This window comes from Microtus pennsylvanicus, chromosome 6 (assembly GCF_037038515.1).
Source record: "Microtus pennsylvanicus isolate mMicPen1 chromosome 6, mMicPen1.hap1, whole genome shotgun sequence".
In the NCBI taxonomy this organism is placed as follows: domain Eukaryota; kingdom Metazoa; phylum Chordata; class Mammalia; order Rodentia; family Cricetidae; genus Microtus; species Microtus pennsylvanicus.
The window spans coordinates 106167822-106186336 of record NC_134584.1 but is presented as its reverse complement, the minus strand read 5'-3'; the positions used below and the strand labels follow the sequence as shown (position 1 = coordinate 106186336).

The following is an 18515-nucleotide window of genomic DNA, read 5'->3' as shown; positions in this document are numbered from 1 at the left end:
TGGGCTGGAAAGGTGACTTGGGTGCCAAGGACCCTTCCCATCCTTTTGCTACTCATCCTGCAGGGGTACTGCTCCTGGAACCCCCACTGCAAGCAAGCTGTGTACTTCTTCAGCACCACACTGGATCCCAGAGTTCCTCTGGATGGCCCTCAGTCAGTCAGCTATGCTGTGGAGTTTCACCCCCTCACTGGAGACATCACCATGGAGTTTAGGCTTGCCGACACCTTGAACTAACCTTCCCTTGTTGAGAAATTAAATGGCCAATAGGCTGCAGACTCTGAGTGGCGTGGGGCTCAATGGGGAAGGAAGGCCAAAGAACTTATTCACTTGCGTGCACCTACTTGGCGTCTGCACAGAGGAGACCTTTTTTATTTTTGTATCTTAGTGCTGCTGGCTCCCAGCATCAGGTGTGGCAAGCAGAATAGGCTGTTGACTGATTTAAGAGTTCTGAATCGACCAGGGAGAATGTTCTGTGCTTCTGAGAGTTCAGAAAGCTCTGCTGTAGTAATGCTTTCTGTCCTACCTCAAGGAGAACTAAGGAACAACCTTCACTGGGACTAAGGTAGGACTGTCCACTTAGCTGGAACCTACCCAGCCTGTTTTCTAGGAATTTCCGGGTCTCTGCTAGAGAATGGCCTTCTAGGGAGTTCCTTGGGGCTTCCTGATCCTGGTAAGACCTGTGTTGAGAGGACTAGGCTCCCCTGCTAATAAGTAGCTTTACTAAGCGACATTCATACACATTTGGGTATCTGGCCTCAGTGCACACGTGCAGGTGGCCTGATAAGCCATGAGACCTGGACATCGGTTGCTGCTCACAGGGCTCAAGCAGTTTCCTGTGGAAAACCAGTAGGAAGAAAACTAGGAGAGTCGTCCTCTCCTCTATTTATCTGAAGGCCTTGCTCCCCAGTTGGCCACAGCCTTGTCCCACCTCTGCCACTCCTCACTCTACTCTTGCCAATGACCTCTCTGTTCTGAAAGGATTTGGGAGGTACCCAGTAGTGGAACCTAGATGGCTAAATCCCTAGCATTTCAGGGCAGACATGGGCTGTGTCCCCATAGTCATTCCCCAAAGCCCCTAGGCTGGGATCAACTCTGGAAGTCTGTAGGCCCTCCCCAGTTTGTCGTGCACATCAGTACAGAACCAGCACACGAGCCTTGAGCCTCACAGTTTTATTTTCTCTTCATTCTCCATCCTTCCTTTCAGCACCATAAAGGAAAAATCCACCTCTTTTTTTTTTTTTAAATCAGGCATAAAGATTGTTTTTCTTCTAGGGAAGAGTCGTCTGGATATATATTTGATAATGTTTTACCAAAACCTTAGGTATCTTACCATATAAAACCCCTAATGTCCCATGAGGATACAATACAGAAATTAAAAAAGTTTTCTTCTTTTTCTTTTAAAACAGTATTTCTAAATCTGAGCAAGTTAATACAATAGTTAAAAAGCATCAAGGTTAATATTCATACTTAAAACTCCAGATGGTTTGGACAAATAAAGGTGAATGAATGGTCTTTCCTAAGCTAACGCACTTACCTAGCGTTTCCCTTGAGGGGTCCCAGGCAGGCAGAGCTGCAGTTGGGAGTCAAGTGATCCCTGTGATTGCCCTTGTCTAGGCCTTCGCTGCCACAGAATCTGGAATCCTGGCAATGCCTCTTTTCCAGAAGTTGGACTATAAAGGCCTGGCAGTACACAAGTCCTGAGTCCATAGGCAAACCACAATGAAATGTGTGGCAGATGGTATGGCCTCAGTGCTGAGTGATGTGTGGGGGAGCTGGAAGGCAGGCTGCCCCTCCTCTGGACTCCAGAACCTGTCTGTAACAAGATGACAGAGGCACAGGGCAGTACAACTTGCCTAAGGCCGCCCTGGGAGTTGGGAAGGAGAGAAGCATGTGGCTCTGACTCCAGACATGTTACCCTGGCTCAGGTTTAGGGACCCTGGCCTTGGCCTCATCTACTTTCCTGTGCACAGTGCCATTGGTGTAGGGATTGGGCTGCCCGTGGTGCCCGGCACGAGCAGAATCCTGGTTCTTTCCAGGGCTGGGACCTTTGATTCCAGGAGGCCTTCCCAGATTGCCGGAAGGCCAGGCCCAGGCAGAAGAGGGGCACAGCAGAGAACCCAGCAGGGCTGCCCTGCCTCTGGACACTGGAGCATGGGGTGGGGCTCCCTAGGCCCAAAGATTTGGACAGATGGATGTCACCAGCTATACACGCCCTAATGCCAAGCTGCCTGTGCTCTGAAGGATCACCCCCAGCACAGGGCCTGGCATCTTGTTGGATATATGCCCCTCGTCTTGATCCCTTTTGCTACTTAATGGGTGACAAGGCACAGCTTCAGGGCACCAGCATGTAGAGGTCCCAACAGCAGGGACCTGATGCTTTCTCCATCCTCATCAGGCAGAATTGGCCTTGAGCCAGGCTGGATACAAGATAGGGCACTTTGAAGAGACCAGTGGGGTTGTCGGAAACAGTCCCTCAAATTGGAGCTCAGGACCCTGAGACAGGTATCTTCCCTTTGTAGCCAGGGATCAGCCTCTGGTCCCTGAAGGTAGGTGGGCAGTCAGTGCTGTCTAGGGCACCTGAGCAGGAGCAGGTGGAGAACAGTGGGCTTCTAGCAGCCTTGCTATGCTGAGCGTGGGGCTGGCTCTGCTCACACAGTGGCAAGAGTGGCTTCTGGATGCATCTGGAATCACTCCTACCTAGACAAGCAGTGGCTGGTGGCTGGCCGCCCGAGCTTAACTGGTGAAGAAGCCATTCTCTACACCTTGGCTTCCTGCCACTTCATCCAGGGTACCCTCCTAGACATGGCATTGAGTAGAGTAGCTATTGAGGGAGAGTGGGCCTGAGAGGCCAGAGCTGCAGCCCAACTTGGGGTCAGGCAAGTGGTTCCTGAGCTCAGCCACACATGGATGAGGGAAGTCCTCAGGCAGAGGTTGAGCCCAAAGGGCCTGTAGAAGAAGACTTGTTGGCTTGAATAGAAGAAACTACAAACCTGTCGTTTTCAAAATCAACCCTCCCCCCTTTATGTTCTGAGTTCCCTTTGTGTAAAAAAAGTGATGCCCTCTTCTTGGATTTCCTGTTATGGCTCCGCAGCCCATGTCAGTCCCCTACAGGAGCTGCTGGGGTAGCCAGAGCCAGCTGGACCCTGCTGTGTGGGCTGGGGAAGAGCACAGTTCTACCCAGTGACTTACAGACCCTAAGTGAAGGGTGATTTTGTTTTCAACATTTTCTGTTTTCTTTTTAAAATGTAATCGCCCTTGAATGCAAGACCCTGGGAAGAGCCCTGGGCTGACCGGTAATGACAGCCTTCACATCCCCACCAAGCTGGAGGTGGAGAGCTGGCAGCTGGGCCCAGAAAGTGCTTCTTTGGCTGTTTCTGATTGTGTTTGGAGTTTGGCCTTGGGTGAGGCCCGAGCAAGGGGTCTGGGTGCTACAGTGTGGCACATGGCATGCGGGCAGCGTGCGTGCGAGGGTGCAGGCATGCGAGACAACATTGGCAGCAGACAAAAGTAATGAACCCTGGACAAAGCTTGAGAAGAAATACAAAGAGTACATAAACCCGGTCCTCATACTAACCCTCGGGTTACAAACTATGTTGTGCTGTATAATCTGTAGAAAATTGTGATTGGAAAGAATGGCACTGGTTGGGCAGCCAGGGGCTCCCAGACTGGCCTGAGTCCTCTGTTCTTAGAGATGGCCCAGAGGCACAGAGCAGCCTGGCTTCCAGGCTTCCAGGGGACTGACGGGCTCTTCCCTGTCCCCTGCCCTCCTTCCCCCAGCACTAGGTGCACAATGGAGGGGACACAACCCAAGCATGGCTGTGGCTTGAAGGGCTGGCAGAGGCCCCACTTCTTGAGATGCCAGTGGCATGGCTGGTCTATGCCTCCTCTTCCCCTGCAGACACCATCAGCCGCATAGCCACAGGGAGGTGGTCGGTCAGGCCGGAGAGCTGGGTGATAAAACTGAATTCTTCTACCTCCTAGGTTGAGAAAAAGGGTGGAAAATATTCTGATTAGACCAGAGAGGGTGTTTGTAAAGTGGAGTGTTAGGGGTATGAAATAACAGCTTGGGGTGGGAGGCTCCAGATGTGGGGCCAACTGGACTAGGGTGATACAGAGGGTATCAGGAGGGTGTCAGGCTGTGAAAATGCTGGCTCTCCTTTTAAGGGAGCAGGGACTGGGGGTTGGGTTCAGAATACTGTATGGGGCTACAGGGCCCAGCCTCAAACTCACAGCCTTCCAGTCAGGGCACAGCCCCTCCTCAGCATGCAGCATGTAGTCGATGCGTCGGCCATTGCCCTTCAACAGGTCCTTCCGCCCCTTCTGCCCAGCCCCTGGGCTCTTGCTGGTAGGGAAGGCCAGATACTCCCTGCGGCCTTCCTCACTCTCCAAGACCCTGTCAGGCAGAAAGGAAGCAAGGTGAAGTTTGATGCCGGTCCTGACCCAAAGAGCCATATTCTCCACAGCATAAGAGGGAAAGGGGGAGACCAAACCTGGGTTTAAGATCTTCCTGTCTGTGGCTCCACAAAGGGCCTAGGCCCTCCGGCCTCTGCCACAGGCTGTCTCCACCTCGAGCTAACTAGTTCCCGCTCCGCTGTCTCTACTGGTCATGGCATCCCTGGCTGTGGCCATGTTGGGAGTGTTCTCCTAATCCCTTCTTCACTTTTGATCCAATAGGAGCCTGTTTGAGCCTCAAAGACCTTATTTCCTAGAAGCCCCATCACTGTCTAAGATGATGGTGCTAAGGGAACCAAGAAAGGACTACATTGGAGGTCTCAGTTACTTTATGGGTCTGTCCTTTCGCTGATGTGACCCAGCTTGTCACTAAACCTCTGAGCACTATTTTCTTTGTAAAATGAGTGGTTGCTATAGCCCCTGACTTGGGGGAATGTGCGGTTGTCCCATTTCTCAGCGTCATCCCAGGAGACTCATGGGTTGTCTCCATGCCCAGCACAGTTCCTGCTAGCCTTGCCCGAGAGCCCGAGAACCCTGGGAGAGTTGAGGAACCCTATAGGCCACCCCTCCCCAATTACCGAGAGCAGGCTCAGGCCAGGGGCTGGCATGGAAGACACTGGCCAGGCCTCCAGGTGGTTAACACTGGAGAGACCAGGCTGGCAAACATGGCTTTCTACAGGTTTTTATCAGCCTTGAGATAAATACTCTAATGACATTCAGAGCATTGTTAACTGCTCAAAGATATAATCCATTACTGTCTTTTGCTTTGATAATTAATTCCAGCATCAATGATCTGAGAGTTACTGATAGTCATTTTTTAATCATCATCTCATGAAAAGATAATTTACTCTGCATAGGATGATGTTTCAAATTTAGTCTCTAATCTAATTAATTGGCTCAAATTAGCTGCAAGGAGCCATGGCAGTGGCTCTGTGCAGTCTCAGGCTGTGAATTATAAATTCATTCTGCTATTGGCCTTTCTGCTGTGTCCTTTATGGAAGCCTCACTTGGTTCAAGGATGAAACTGACCTAGGTAGAACTGCCTGTCAAGACAATCAGCCTGTGTTCTCTCACCTTCTGATTGGTGGGTAGAGGCCATGGGCTCCCTGCTCTTTCACAGACCCAGCAGCTCTCTAGGGCTTGACCTTTGACCTGATCCTGGAAATTCTGGCTTCTTTCCTATATGAACTGTACTTAACAAAAGCTGTTTTCAGTGTGAGTCTAGATCCTGATTGCTAGTTTAGGGTTTGTCCTTCCAGACTCCATGAGCCTCTTAGATTTCTAGAGTATGAAGATAGTGACAGCCTCCATCCATTCGTCCTCTCTCCTGTGTAAGAGCTTCCAGATACTCAAAAGTCCTTAGGGGCTTGAGTGAGCTGCTCCTGCTGGAACCTGCCCAGTCCCTGTCTCTATAACCCAGTAAGGGTTCTATGCCCCCTGAAGGCCTGGGAGCTTGTTAGGACCCCGAGTCCCTGTGAGCCCACAGTGGTACGGGCACTTACTTTTGAAGATTGTCAGGGGTACACACATCCTCATCATAGAGACCGTTTATGTCCAGCAGGGTACCTGGGGACAGAAGAGAGTGGAGGCTGATGCAGGGTCCAGCTGGCCTCCAGGGTGGGATTAGGGAGACATCAGGACTTTGGGGCCTCCTTCCAGCTGCCTAAGGTAACATCCCCTTCTTAGGAAGCCCATCCCCCTGCTTACCAATGGCCCAGGGCTTCTCCTCCCCGGGCCCCAGGCGGCAGGGGTCCTTGTAGCGAGTAAACAGTGAGTGCTGCTGCTCCAGTTTGTCATCTGTGGGGGGCGGAGAGGAGTGCTGCATCAGCCACGCTAGGCTCATGGTGCTTTCCATGGTCCTGCGGTTGGTGCTGTGGTTGGTGTGTCACTGAGTCTCTGCCCTCACCAAGTGCCCTAACACACTGATCCGTGTCCTCCCAGCCTTCCCAGGTCCCATAGCAGACTGCTAGTGGGGACGGAACGATATTGCAGCTAGGACCCTGCTCTTCACAGATCTGGATGCTTGACCCTTGGGGAGGAGTGGGTATCACGTGGCTCAGAGAACCGTGTGTCCTGCCGACTCACCTCACTGGACTAGTCAAGTCTTTCTTTGACCCCTGGGCTGGAGGAAGGGCACTGGGCTAGGGCCTCTTCCTCTAAGTGTGCCAAGAGTGTCATGACCAGGACAGAGACCTGTGCTGAATGTGACAGTCTTGCTGTCCCACACAAGGAGAGGAAATGGTCCTGTGTTGGTGTTCTATGCCGGGCACTGCACTCTCCTTGCCCATGCGGGAACTGCCACTGTTGTGGAGATGCCCTGGCCACGAAAGGTTAAAACAGCTTCTACCTGCTGCCATCAGGTGAGGGTACCATCATGGACTCCAGGTGAGACCTTGAGGTCTGTTCTGAGGGTGAGGCCTGCACTCACAGGCTCCACGTTCACCCTATTGATAGTAGCCTGTGGGAGCTGAGACTCCTGCAGGGAGTCAGAGCCATGAGGTTCCCAGCCAAGGAAGGCCCAGAGCTACTCCAACCCCAAAGGAGGTCTTTATAAGTGCAGATTCAAGTCAGTTTAAAACTTCACGATGGTTGCCTTTCAGTCTTCTATCTAAGAGGTTGGTTTGCTTGATTGGTTCTTGAGATGAGAGCTCCTGTATCCATGGCTGGCCTACAAGTCACTGTGTGGACCAAGCTGGTCTCAAACTCTGAGCAGTTCTGTCAGCCTCTTGAGTGCTGAGACTGCAGGCATGGGCCATCATGCCTAGCATAGTCCAGTCGTCTAAGCCAGCGGTTTTCCGTATTTAAAATATTTACGAGTGTGAGAGTGTGTGTGTGTGGGGGGGCTATACATGGCACAGCAAACACAGGGAGGTTTTCTCTCCTGAGGACTGAATGCAGGTCATCAGGTTGGTGCTTTTACTTGCTGAGCCAGCTTTTTAAAATGTTTGGTCTTGGTTTTATTTCATGTGTATGGCTGTTTTGTCTGCGTGTATGTCTGCACCCTGTGCTTTCAGAGCCCAGAAGAGGTCACTGCTTCCCCAACAGTGGAGTTACAGACAGTTGTGAACCACCATGTGGGTGTTGGGCATGGGACCTGGGTCCTCTCTAAGAGCATACAGTGCTCTTAACCCCTGAGCCACCACTGAGTCACTGAAAGTTTTCCCCTTGTTCTGGGTTCATTTTTAGGGCATCTCTTTGTGGTTTTTTTCTGTCAATATATGGGTGTCCCATGCTAGGACTCGAGTGTGGGACAGACATACCAGCCCTGGTAAATTTCCCCCACACACTCATGAGGAACCGGAAGTTCTTCAAACTACCTAGCTGTAGTCTGTGACTGCCTGCAGCCTGTGCTCTGACTGAAGCTTCAGACCTGAGGGGGAGGAGTAAGGCCTCACCAGAAGAGCAGTTATCAAAGTTCAGGTCTCCACAGATGATGTCAAACACCACCAGCTCCTCCGGGTTGGCTGTGCTGGACGAGGAGGTAGATTTTCGGAAATCAGCCAGCCAGTCCTGAAGCAGGTCCAGCTGCTCACACCGGACGGCACTGTCCTCTGCAGACAGGACAGAGGCCAGACTATGAACCTTGGCCTGGACCCCAGCCAGGGCCCAGGTATTGAACCCACCCCCAGAAAACCCCAGGCTGTGGCCTACCTGGTGGGGCATGCAGGTGCGTGCAGGCGATGTACCCAACAATTCTTTGGTCCTGAGGTGTGCTTCCCACCTGCACCTGGGGGAAGGCAGGGTGTCAGTGTTGCTACCAGCCAGCCATTGCTGCTCCAGGGGTAAAGGAACCCTGGCTCTGCTCAAGCTCTCGCCATCCTGCTCTGTGCCAGGCCTGGCTAGATCCTAGGGCCTGGGTAGAGATAGGGCACGCCCTGCTTCTAGAAGTGGCTGGCTGGTTCTAGAGGCTGATATGTAAAGAAAACATTAGCTTATATGTTACATGGTTGGCTGCAATCTGTGCAAGGCTTTATGGGGGAGAACCAAGACACAGGCAAGTTCCTCCCCAGTCCCTGGCATCTCCAGGTGACTGGAATATCCACCTACATGATTGAAGTTTTTTGTTTTGAGACAGAATCTTGGTATGTAGCCCTGGCTGACCTGGAAATTGTTACATAAATCAGGATGACCTCAAACTAACAGCAATCCTCCTGCTTCTGGTTCTCAAGTTTTGGGATTACAACTATGTACCACTATGCCCAGCATAACATTCAGCCTTTTTAATATTTGTTTATCATTATCATAATCTCTGTGTGTGTGTGTGTGTGTGTGTGTGTGTGTGTGTGTGTATGTATGTGTGTGTGTGTGTGTGTATGTATGTGAGTGTGTGTCCATCCACAGAAGCCAGAACTGGAGCTGTTTAATGTGGGTGCTGCGATTCCTAACTCTGGTCCTCATGATGAAGCAGTAGGTGCTCTCTACCATGAGCCATATTCTTTATCCCCTTTAAGTCTTCCTCCACTCTCATTTAGTGACTCTTTCCTTTCTCCTTTGGCCACACTCTCAACCTGACCTCTTGAGCCTCCAATTTGAAGTCAAAACTAGCGCCCACTGGAGGGGCCTTAGAGACTTCCAGCTGTCTACTGTCTACCTTTGCCCCATCTGGCAGCATGGTCCATTGCTTCATGAGTTTTTGATGTTTTGTTTTTCAAGATAGGGTTTCTCTCTGTAGCCCTGCTGTCCTGGAACTTTTCTGTAGACCAGGTTGACCTCCAACTGCCTTGCCTTCAAGCGCCACCACTGCCTGGTGCTTCTCGTATTTTATAGGACATGGTCGCCTGCAGTCCGTCGGTCTTAGGGCAGAGTTCTAGCCTGTGTCCTTCGTGTGGGGCCCCTGGCATAGGCTGGTCTCATCCTGAGTTCCCTCTCCTTCCACAGTAGCTTCTTCACACCTCCATACCTCTACTTCCCCAAACCTGACACTTTCTTCTCCACTTCCCCAAACCTGACACTTTCTTTACTAGGGTAGAGTTACCTTGGGTGGGCCTGGCTCAACAATTAATTGATTTACTTAGGCGGGTCATCTCTAATGCTAGCTTCATAAAAATGTGCATCTTAATTGTATCTCTCAAAGATAACTCAGCAGCCCCCCCCCCCCCCATGGGTAACAGCACAAGAATGAGCCCTTGTCTGTACTGTGACTCTGGGGATGAGGCAGGTTACACATCCCCTCCCTCCCACCGCTGAGGCCACCCCCAGACCCCTAATCACCCCCTAACTGTTGGAGACCATTCGAACAGAGCCCTCAACTGTGCACTCTTCAGGGCCTGTTGTGGGCCTATCCTCAGAGATCTCTATTGATGCACGCCTTCCTATGTGAGTGCCAGCTGCCCCACCCAGAACCCCAGACTCAGGCACTTCCCAGAGAGGTAGACCACAGAAGTCAGGCTTCCTGTTCATCCTGTGGCTAAGGACACAAGAGTGGCCTCTCAGTGTTCTCTCCCTTTGCTGCTGAAATTGAGTCTTCTCAGTCCTGTCCCCTGGATTTCTGCAACTCCACCTCCCCCCTCCAGCATGCATGCCTGTCCTCCTAGTGCCTGCAGGTGAATGTCTGGCTATTTGAAAGGCTCTGTGGCCCTGACTGGGACTGTTCCTAAACTTGCTCGTTAAGTTCTTGCCCATATACCAGACCCAAGGTGCAGCGATCTAGCACCCCTGTTCTGGGAATTAGCCCTGCAAAACCATGGGCCACTGATGCATCTTGTTATCAAAGCACAGTGTAAAAGAATGCAGTGCTGAAAGGAGCACATGCTATGGCCGACCCTGTGTTCCCCAGGCAGCAGGTTTCTCCCACGGTAATCTTCTGCCACAGACACTTAGCTTAGTGCGTCCTCACATGCTCAGTGTGCACCATTTCATGGATGGGCAAACTAAGGCTCACGGTGCTCAGATGGGTACACATTAGCCCTGTTGGCCTCTGCATGCTGCTCTTTGTCCCTTTCTAGGCTGTTGGTGTCTTAGTCAAGATTTTTTAACAGCCACCCATCTGTCAGACTCTCCCTTAGGATCCCTTGCCCTGTGCTGAGTTCTGGGCAAGGACAAAGGCATCCCTGCTGACCCTGCTGCCACAGTAGCCTCCCTCTTAACAGGGGTGTGATCTTGACAACATCCTCTTTATTATTTGCTGGGACTGAGTGATTCCTATGGTGTGTCCTCAGGACCTGCAGAGTCGCGTGTTTCTCTTATAAAAACAAACCATCACACAGAGAGGCAAAGGCAGCATCTGGCTGGACAAGCAGTCCAAAAAATAACCTGAACACAGTGTCAAGGAGCCCATGAAGGGAGAACTGGCTTGTGCTCGGCAAGACTAAGACTGGCAGAGCATGAGATATGGAGGGCCCTCGGGTGGTCCGGTAAGGGCAGAAAGGGGAATCGGACCTAAGGAGGAGGAGGCCTCACTGGAGGAAGACAGACAGCCACATGGGCAGATGTAAAGAGGAGGTTCACCAAGATGGTGAAATGAAGAACCTGGGATAAACTGAGCAGGCTCAAGGTGGCTGGTTTCTTCTGGCTTCAGGATGGAGAACCTGGGTAAGGACAGCAGGGCAGAGGCTGAGCTTGCTCAGGAGTAAATGAGACGTACTCAGGGTACTCAGGTGTCGGCCAGATTCAAGGATGAGCCCTGGGGAGAGGGCTGGGCTTGGACAAGGATGAAGTTTACCAGCAGGGTAGAAATGGAGGCTGTGGGATCACACTCTGGGGGAACAGAGTTGATAGCGGGGACCTTGAGAAGTAAAGAGAGCTGGCTACATGGTTTATCCCAAACTTCAGCTGTAAGAAAACAAGAGGTGGCACACACCTTTAATCCCAGCACTCGGGAGGCAGAGGTAGGTGGATCTCTGTGAGTTTGAGGCCAGCCTGGTCTACAGAGCGAGTTCCAGAACAACCAGGGCTACAAAGAGAAACCCTGTCTGGAAAAACAAAACAGAGACAAGCTGGTGCTGGGAGACCTGTCAAGGTGCTAAGAGATGTTACAAACAAATTTTGACATGAAAAACATACTGGCCAGCTCAAAAAGTTTTGGAATGGAATGAGGCAACATATCTGTTGACCAGTTTGAAAACCACAAGATAAAGGGAGACAAAAAGAACATTAATGATAGAGCCACAGAGGAAAGGTTGTCCCAAGAAGACAGTTGTCGTTAGAACTGTCTGAGGGCATCAAATGAGAAGGAAGGTGAGGAGTGGACGTCATCTGGGGGTGGGCGCCTCTAGGCTCACAGCCATTCATATCCCGCCACAGGTGAGAGGACACACCTTTCCACTGATGACATTTCCTTCCCAGAAGGCTCCTCTGGCCACCAAGACAAATATATCCACAAATGCAACACAAATGACACGTCAGAATAGGAAGGCTGGAACTGTGTCAGAAGACCAGTGTCTCTGTGACTGGAAAGCTGGGGACCACCACTCTGGCAGAACCATGAAAGAGACCTTGAACATCCCAGGATGGGGCATAAGAGTGACTGCCTTGTCCCCAACAGACTTGGATGGAGTCAGTGTGCCCTTACTCTCAGCAAGCACTGGCTCAGTATTTTCCTGCACAGGTTGGGCTCAGTTGAGACTGGAGCAGAAGTGGGAGAAACCTGCCCTGGTTGGGGTCCCCCGCTAAAGCAGCCCCTTAGTCAAGTCTCACTTTTAAGGGGAGAAGCACAGGCAAAACAGCTGCTGCCCCTGAGGACAGAAAGCCCCATCCACACCAGACACTCAGATGATCTTCAGAGAACTCTGAATTCACTAGCACTGGCTTTTAGATAGAGAACAAAAAGTCGACACTGAGTGTCTCCAGCTCCATCGAAGATAATGTGTAATGACCAAATTACCATGGCCTAAAACCTCCAACTGCATCCAAATTAGCTGAAATAATCACGATTCACTTTAATTAGTGACTGGAGTTGAAGCCAAGAGCTGGTGGGCAGAGAGCCTGGCATGGCAGCTGCTGACAACAGGAGGGGGGCACCAGTGAAGCTAGAGGTCTCAGTGACTGAGTGTGGCCTTTGGCCTGGGGATCCGAAGAGCCTGTATGCTGGCCTGAACTCATGTTCTACTCTGGTCTCTGCCGTGTGTGAATCCCTTGTCACAGCGACCCCACAACCACCATCATGGTCACCACATGCAGTGCAAGAAGCTTTGAATCCATCCCATTTGGACTTCACCATACTGGGTCACACCCACCTCACTAGACAGATAGGTAAATGTGACTCAGATCTGAGAAACTGGTCAGATGACTCAGCCTGAACCCATGGGTTTCCAGTGCTTGAACTGGGGGCCATAAGTTCAGTTCCATGAAAAGCTTTGTCTGGCTCCCAAATCACCCCATCAAGGGAGTGAGGATTCCCAAGGAATAAGGGTTGGCAGGGGCTATGGCCCATTTAGTCATGAGGTTTGGGGCAGCTGGTGTGTAGTCCTCAGGCAGAGCTGAGGATGCCTACCTTGAGAAACAGAGCTCCCTTAGAGGCTAGGGCATCGAAGCTGCATCCATTGGGGTAACAGTGATAGGCCACGTCCATGACAGGGTAGCGGCTGGCAAAGAAGAGACCACTGTTGAGACACTTGAAATTGCAGCAACCATGGCAGCCGTAGACCCCAACATCATACAGGATGTACTCGAAGTAGCCGTGTAGCTGCTCTTTCAACTTAGCAGCTGCACGCTTGTCAAACACCTCCTGCAGGCACAGGAAGTCCAGATTGGCCGGGAAGAAGGCCGAGACCTCGTGGTCAAAGGCTTCATCAGGGTGCCGCCTCCTGCGGGCCGCTGCCTTCTTAACCACTGACGTCTTATACAAGAGCTTGCTGTTGACTCCCGGCTCTCCGCTGCCACCGCTATCTTGCCCTGCCCGGGCCTTCACCAGGGACTCCCTGGAGGCGGAGGGGCTGCCTAGGCTCCCAGAATCCCCATCTCGCTGATTGTGGTTGGGCGTCTGGCCCTTTGGGGCCCCGCCAGCCCCATTCCTGGCTTGGCTCCCAGTAGCTGGGTCATCAGCTTCCAGTGGCCGGCCTCCTTCGTCGCTACCAATTCGCACAATGCAGCTGTCCTCAAGGCTGCCGTCAGCCGGGTCCCCAGAGGCTGGGCCATTGGCAGCCTCGTCATTGGGGTGACGCCCACCATCCCCCTTGTATTCCACAGAGGCCGTCCTCTTAATGCTACCAGGGACAGCTCTGGCTCCATCACTGCCCTGCGGAGACACAAGGCTGCTGAAGCTGGCTGCGCTGATGGAAGTGTTGGTGGGAGAATCAATGTAGATTTTGATCTGAGGCCGGGCGGCCCCATTGCGGATTCTCTGCCCAATCTCTTTGGCCCGTGCTTGGGTGTTGAAAACGTTGTTGAGCCTCGCGAGCGAGTCAGGGAGGAGGCAGACATTGGCTGAAGCAAAGCAAAAGCTTTTGCCTCCCCCCGTGCCCTTCCATTCACTGAGCAGGGCTGCCCCACCAGCTGGGCTCTTGTCCTCTAGGCGGGAGTAGGAGTAGGGCCGGCGGGCAGACTGCAGCGGAGACCAGAAGATGAACCCAAGAAAGGCAAAAGGCAATGCAGCCACCAGCAGAGCCAGGTAGACTGGCGTGAAGAGTACCGTGCAGAACAGCTGCAAGCAGCAAGGGTCATCTGCCCTCTGGCGCTTCTCGTAGGTGGTCGGTATGAAGGAGGCCACCAGCCGGTCCACCAGCCAGTAACATGGGAAGATGAGGGCCCAGGACACAGCGTGGAGGGCAGACAGACAGCTATTAGGAAAGGGGGTCGTGTACAAAACCATCGCAGCTCCCTGGGCGCCGCAGCCGGCCCTACTACATGATGTCCCTGGCAGCTGCAGCTCTTTCCCAGGCAGGGGTGGGCAAGCTGGGGGCAGATGGAGGATGGGTCACCTCCTGGCAAGGTGTGACTCTGGATAGTCAGCGGTGAGTGTCCTGCAGATATTCATGGTTCGCCTCAAGAGGCCATGCTCGGACACCAAAGCCTGTTCAGAACCTGTAGAAACAGAGAGAGGGAGGGAGGCCGTTACTAAATTAGACTGCTCTGAAAGCCAGGGAATCGGTTTTACATGGAGTGTTTGGGGTCAGAAGAATGCCCCGGCACACTCCATTTGCCTATACATTTTTTTTTCTTGGAATAAACAGCTTTGTATACGGTTTTGCCTAACTGGCGGTCTTGATTCTGTAACCTAATTGCTTAAGAAATGGCCCCTGTTTACAGAAGGGCATAGCTTTAGCGGTACGAAGGGGTGTGCCAGGACTGACACTGGCTAGAAGCAAGTGAAGCCCTTTGGGACCCAGGGGTGTGCTTCAACTGCGCAGGCAGCAGCCTTGGCTAGAGGAGCTGCAAACATGTTCACTTTTATCTAGGGCCAAGTAGGCCAGGAAAGACAAAAGGGGCCAAACGTTACAGGGCAGAGGGCAGTGTGGCTAGCAGGGCAGAAGAGCAGGGAAGCCTCATTCACATGCAGCCTACTCTGACCATGGTTCAGCTTCCTGAGCAACAGACTCCATGTTTTACCCCACGGTGCCCCAGCAGGACTCCAGCCAGGGTTGGGAACCCAGGCATAAGGCATAGACCGTTTCGCTAACTTTGAGAATGAACAGTTTACCAAGTTACCGTGACAATCCCCTGACACTTGGAGAGGCTTCCTGGGGCCGTGTGGGTTTACGTCAGAGCTTTAGAGTTCTCCGGCTTGTCCACGATGCAGCTTCTGGCAGAGCCAACAGCCACCTAAGTACGTCCGTTCTGGGTCCCTGCCCCACTGCACTGAGTCATAGTACTTCTCAGAGCAGCCTGACCACACCCAGGCAGGTGCACTGACTGTGCTGATTGCCCAGTCAATAAAGACAAGAGTCTCGTGTTTACCCAGCCTCCAGGGACCCACACTGCTTATTCTGAGGGGAAAATCCTGCATGTATGATCTGCATTTTGGTTTCTAAGCCAAACACAGAAGGGCAGTGTTTGCTTCTCTCAGTGACCTACACCCTTCTGTCTCTGACACCTCAATAGGACCCAGGCTGCCACCATTCATCCTGGCCCCACAACCCTCCTCCCTCCTGAGACCTCGGTCACCCAACTAGAGACCTAGGTATCATTCATACTACCCTCTCTGTGCCCCGGATGAAACCTTTCAGAATAGGCTGAGAACAATGTTACAATTCATCAACATTATCGGCTTCCACCTACATGGTGGCTGGAAGGACACTTCCTCCGCCAGTCCACAGGCTCTGCAGCCTGGCCACCTACTACGCTCACGTCCTCCCCACTCTGACAGTGGTACCAGGACCGCACCATGAGGATCCGCCATAGCTCTGTGTCCTGCTCCCTCACCCTCTCCACAGCTCAGCTTAGATACCAGCCTTTTAGAGATGATTCTTCACCTCCTTGCCCACTGGCAAGATCTTGTTCTGCCCACTGGCAGAACAGTGGCATGGTCTTTGCAGTTCGTGTTACTTATACTTCGGGATATGCCTACCTCCCCAGAAGATAAAGGGGCTTTGACAGGGAAGGGGCTACACAAAGGTTCCAGGAAGGCTCAAGACAAAAGTGCCTCAGATGGGATAGATCAACAGAGTTGGGTCGTGATGCCAGTGTGAGTGGAGGCAGCCATTTCCTCCAGCCGTCAGGAGGTAGAGTCCCCCACAGGTGTCAGTGCCCAAGAGCCCTGCAGCCACCATCCCCACGGCTGATGAGGGTGGACCGGAGCTTCATGTCCAAAGAGGAGCTTAAGCCAGTGGCTGTGTCTAATTCTGATGAACAAGAAGCACAAAGATTTTGCTTTTCTCAAGAGAAGTCACTTTGAAGCTAACACTGGAAGGCCACAGTTTCTACACGAGCACAGCCAAGTGAGGACTTCTCAGTGGAGCCCCAGCCGGGTCTGAGGACACAGTAACCTCGCACACCTGCTGCCTGGCTTGGGCAGTGGCAGAGCAGCATGCTTGTTTACTACCCCAGCTGCTCACCAGAGGGAGGACTCCAGCTCGGAGCCCGAGTCACAGCTCACTCCTTATCACACTTGACTGGCTGTGCTCAGCCAGTTTCTGGCCCTCAACGAGGAGCTGGCAGAACCCCTCCAGGCTAGAGGGAGAAATACAGGATCCGGAGCTGCCTGTCTATACCAGTCCATCTCTGCCAGACCCACTGGGGCCGGGGCAGACCCTGCAGGGGCAATGGGCAGTGGGATGAGGTCTCCTGAGGCATTCCAGTGGTCCTTGAGTTCAGAAGGACCAGGGGAGGGCCCCAGCTACACTCCTTGGGCCACTCGAATGTCACCCCAGAGTCTTGAGCAGACCACTTCCCAGTCTCCCTTTCTCTTTCCCCCCATCACTGCTGTCTGCGATCACAAGTGCTCCTCACATTGTGTAGTACCCAGAAGGACCCATTTAGCATCTCTCTTCTTTATTCCCTCTCCCTTCCTCTCTCCCTCCACTGACCCCATTGTTTGGGGAGACAAAACCCAGACTCATAATTTCTGTCTGGGCCATTTATGTTTGTGTCTTTGTGCTTCCCTTCCCCCTCCTACCCCAGCTTCAGCCACAGTCTCCTTTCCAGCGGCAGATGCTGCCAGCCAGACCCTTCTGCACCTGCTTGTGGCTGCTTCCTGCACCCCTTCCTGACTCCTGCCATCCCCTCTTCCCTCTGTACCCTTGAGGGCTCAATTGAGATGTCTCTCCTTCAGGGGACTCTTCCTTGATCCTGTCCCTACACCAGACTGTCGCTGGCCTGGAGCTGTTTCTAGGATTCTGTCCAGCAGAAGCTTCATAAAGTCTGTCTGAGGCCAAGTCGTGGCTGTTGGCCACCCTGTTTGGGGAGGGAAGTAACAGATGCAGAAACAAACCATTGAGGAATAAACAGTCTGCTGATTTGAGTGCCCACTCAGGTTGGGAAGCTCTTGTGAAATCAGTCTCTCTGTGGTCAGGGTCAGGTCTGACCCGTGGGCAGTAGTGTGGGCTCCATGGATGACAGATGGGGAAAGTACCAGGGAGGAGGCATGCTTGCACCGCTGAGAGCCACGGCGGTGTCCACAACATCCCCGTGAGCCAGGCTGCCCGTCATCAAAGGCTTCCTGGGAAAATTACCCATTCTGTCGTCCCGTGTGGCTCAACCCTGACGTTGATTGATCGGATTGGGATTAGCTGTTGGCTGGGATGGGACTGTAGGGGACAAGGAGAGAGAATCCATCTTCAGCTGCCCCCACTCCTGTGACCCCAGAAACCCTCTGGCAAAGTCTCTAGTTTGCAGTGATCTTTCTGCCTGCCCTGGGGAAGGGCTAGTGGAGGGGAGGGTCTGGGTGGCAGCTCCACGGGTGAGTCAGCTTGGAGTCCCTTGGCCTCCCATGGTGCCACTCCAGATCCCTCCTGGCTACCCCAGGCCTCCTCTTCAGCAGTGTCTGCCCAGGAGGACTCTTCTGGGTGCTGCCGCTGCCATGCCCTGACTGGCTCCCTTGTCTACACAAGGAAGCTGCTGCTACAACAGACACAGAAGGACTGCCATGGACGAGGCTGCTTCTAAAGCTCGGGATAATTATTTTGTCTCGGGGAAATGGAAGGAGGGTAAACAAACAGCGCACATTAATCAGTCTCATCTACACTCTCCTCATGAAAGAGGAGCATTGCAGTTCAACACGAGAGGCTGGTAGCTTCCCGGCGTTTTCAAATGCTCAGCCGAGTGGCCACGGAGGGGTGTGGCTTCCCCAGGCTTGTACAGCATAGGCAGGGGCTCAGCTGCACCCTTTCTCTTGTCTGCACTGTCTAGATGGGGTCAGGCATGTCTCCCTGTCATTCCTTCTCTTTTCCATGTCCTTAATCTGGTAGCTTTGCAAGCAAGGTCTGTCATGAACACTAGTAAAGGGTTAGCAGGTCCCTCCAAGGCTATGCATGCTGACCTTCTGCGCCTCAACCTCTTAGATTAGGAGGATCATTCAAGGTTTCTCATGTTAGGACCACAGACACCCTTGGGTTGGTCCCCTTTGTGTAGTTTCCAGGATTACTAAAAGTCACATCTCTTCCCCTCCATACCATGGTTGAAATAGCTGAGCTGGGGTCCTGAGTACTCTCAGATCCTCAGGGATCCTAACAGACTCCTGATCTCTTCAT

The 18515-nt window shown here is 52.6% G+C and overlaps 2 protein-coding genes across 4 annotated transcripts in view; one reads left to right on the top strand and one right to left on the bottom strand.

Annotated features, from left to right (window-relative positions):
• The window catches only part of Prmt7 (protein arginine methyltransferase 7), a 40745-nt gene extending 39225 nt beyond the window's left edge, over nt 1–1520 (top strand). The window contains exon 18 of one of the 2 annotated variants that reach the window (XM_075977116.1): nt 64–1520. In XM_075977116.1, coding sequence (XP_075833231.1) covers nt 64–234 — 171 coding nt within the window. In that variant the 3' untranslated portion in view covers nt 235–1520. The remainder of the gene's footprint in view (nt 1–63) is intronic. The other variant, XM_075977115.1, reaches the window with a different exon arrangement.
• The window catches only part of Smpd3 (sphingomyelin phosphodiesterase 3), an 83256-nt gene continuing 65891 nt past the window's right edge, over nt 1151–18515 (bottom strand). For both annotated transcript variants that reach the window (XM_075977117.1, XM_075977118.1), the window contains 7 exons: nt 12884–14412; nt 8104–8179; nt 7848–8003; nt 6160–6249; nt 5955–6018; nt 4231–4393; nt 1151–3977 (listed from right to left, as the gene is read on the bottom strand). In XM_075977117.1, coding sequence (XP_075833232.1) covers nt 3876–3977; nt 4231–4393; nt 5955–6018; nt 6160–6249; nt 7848–8003; nt 8104–8179; nt 12884–14200 — 1968 coding nt within the window. In that variant the 5' untranslated portion in view covers nt 14201–14412 and the 3' untranslated portion in view covers nt 1151–3875. The remainder of the gene's footprint in view (nt 3978–4230; nt 4394–5954; nt 6019–6159; nt 6250–7847; nt 8004–8103; nt 8180–12883; nt 14413–18515) is intronic.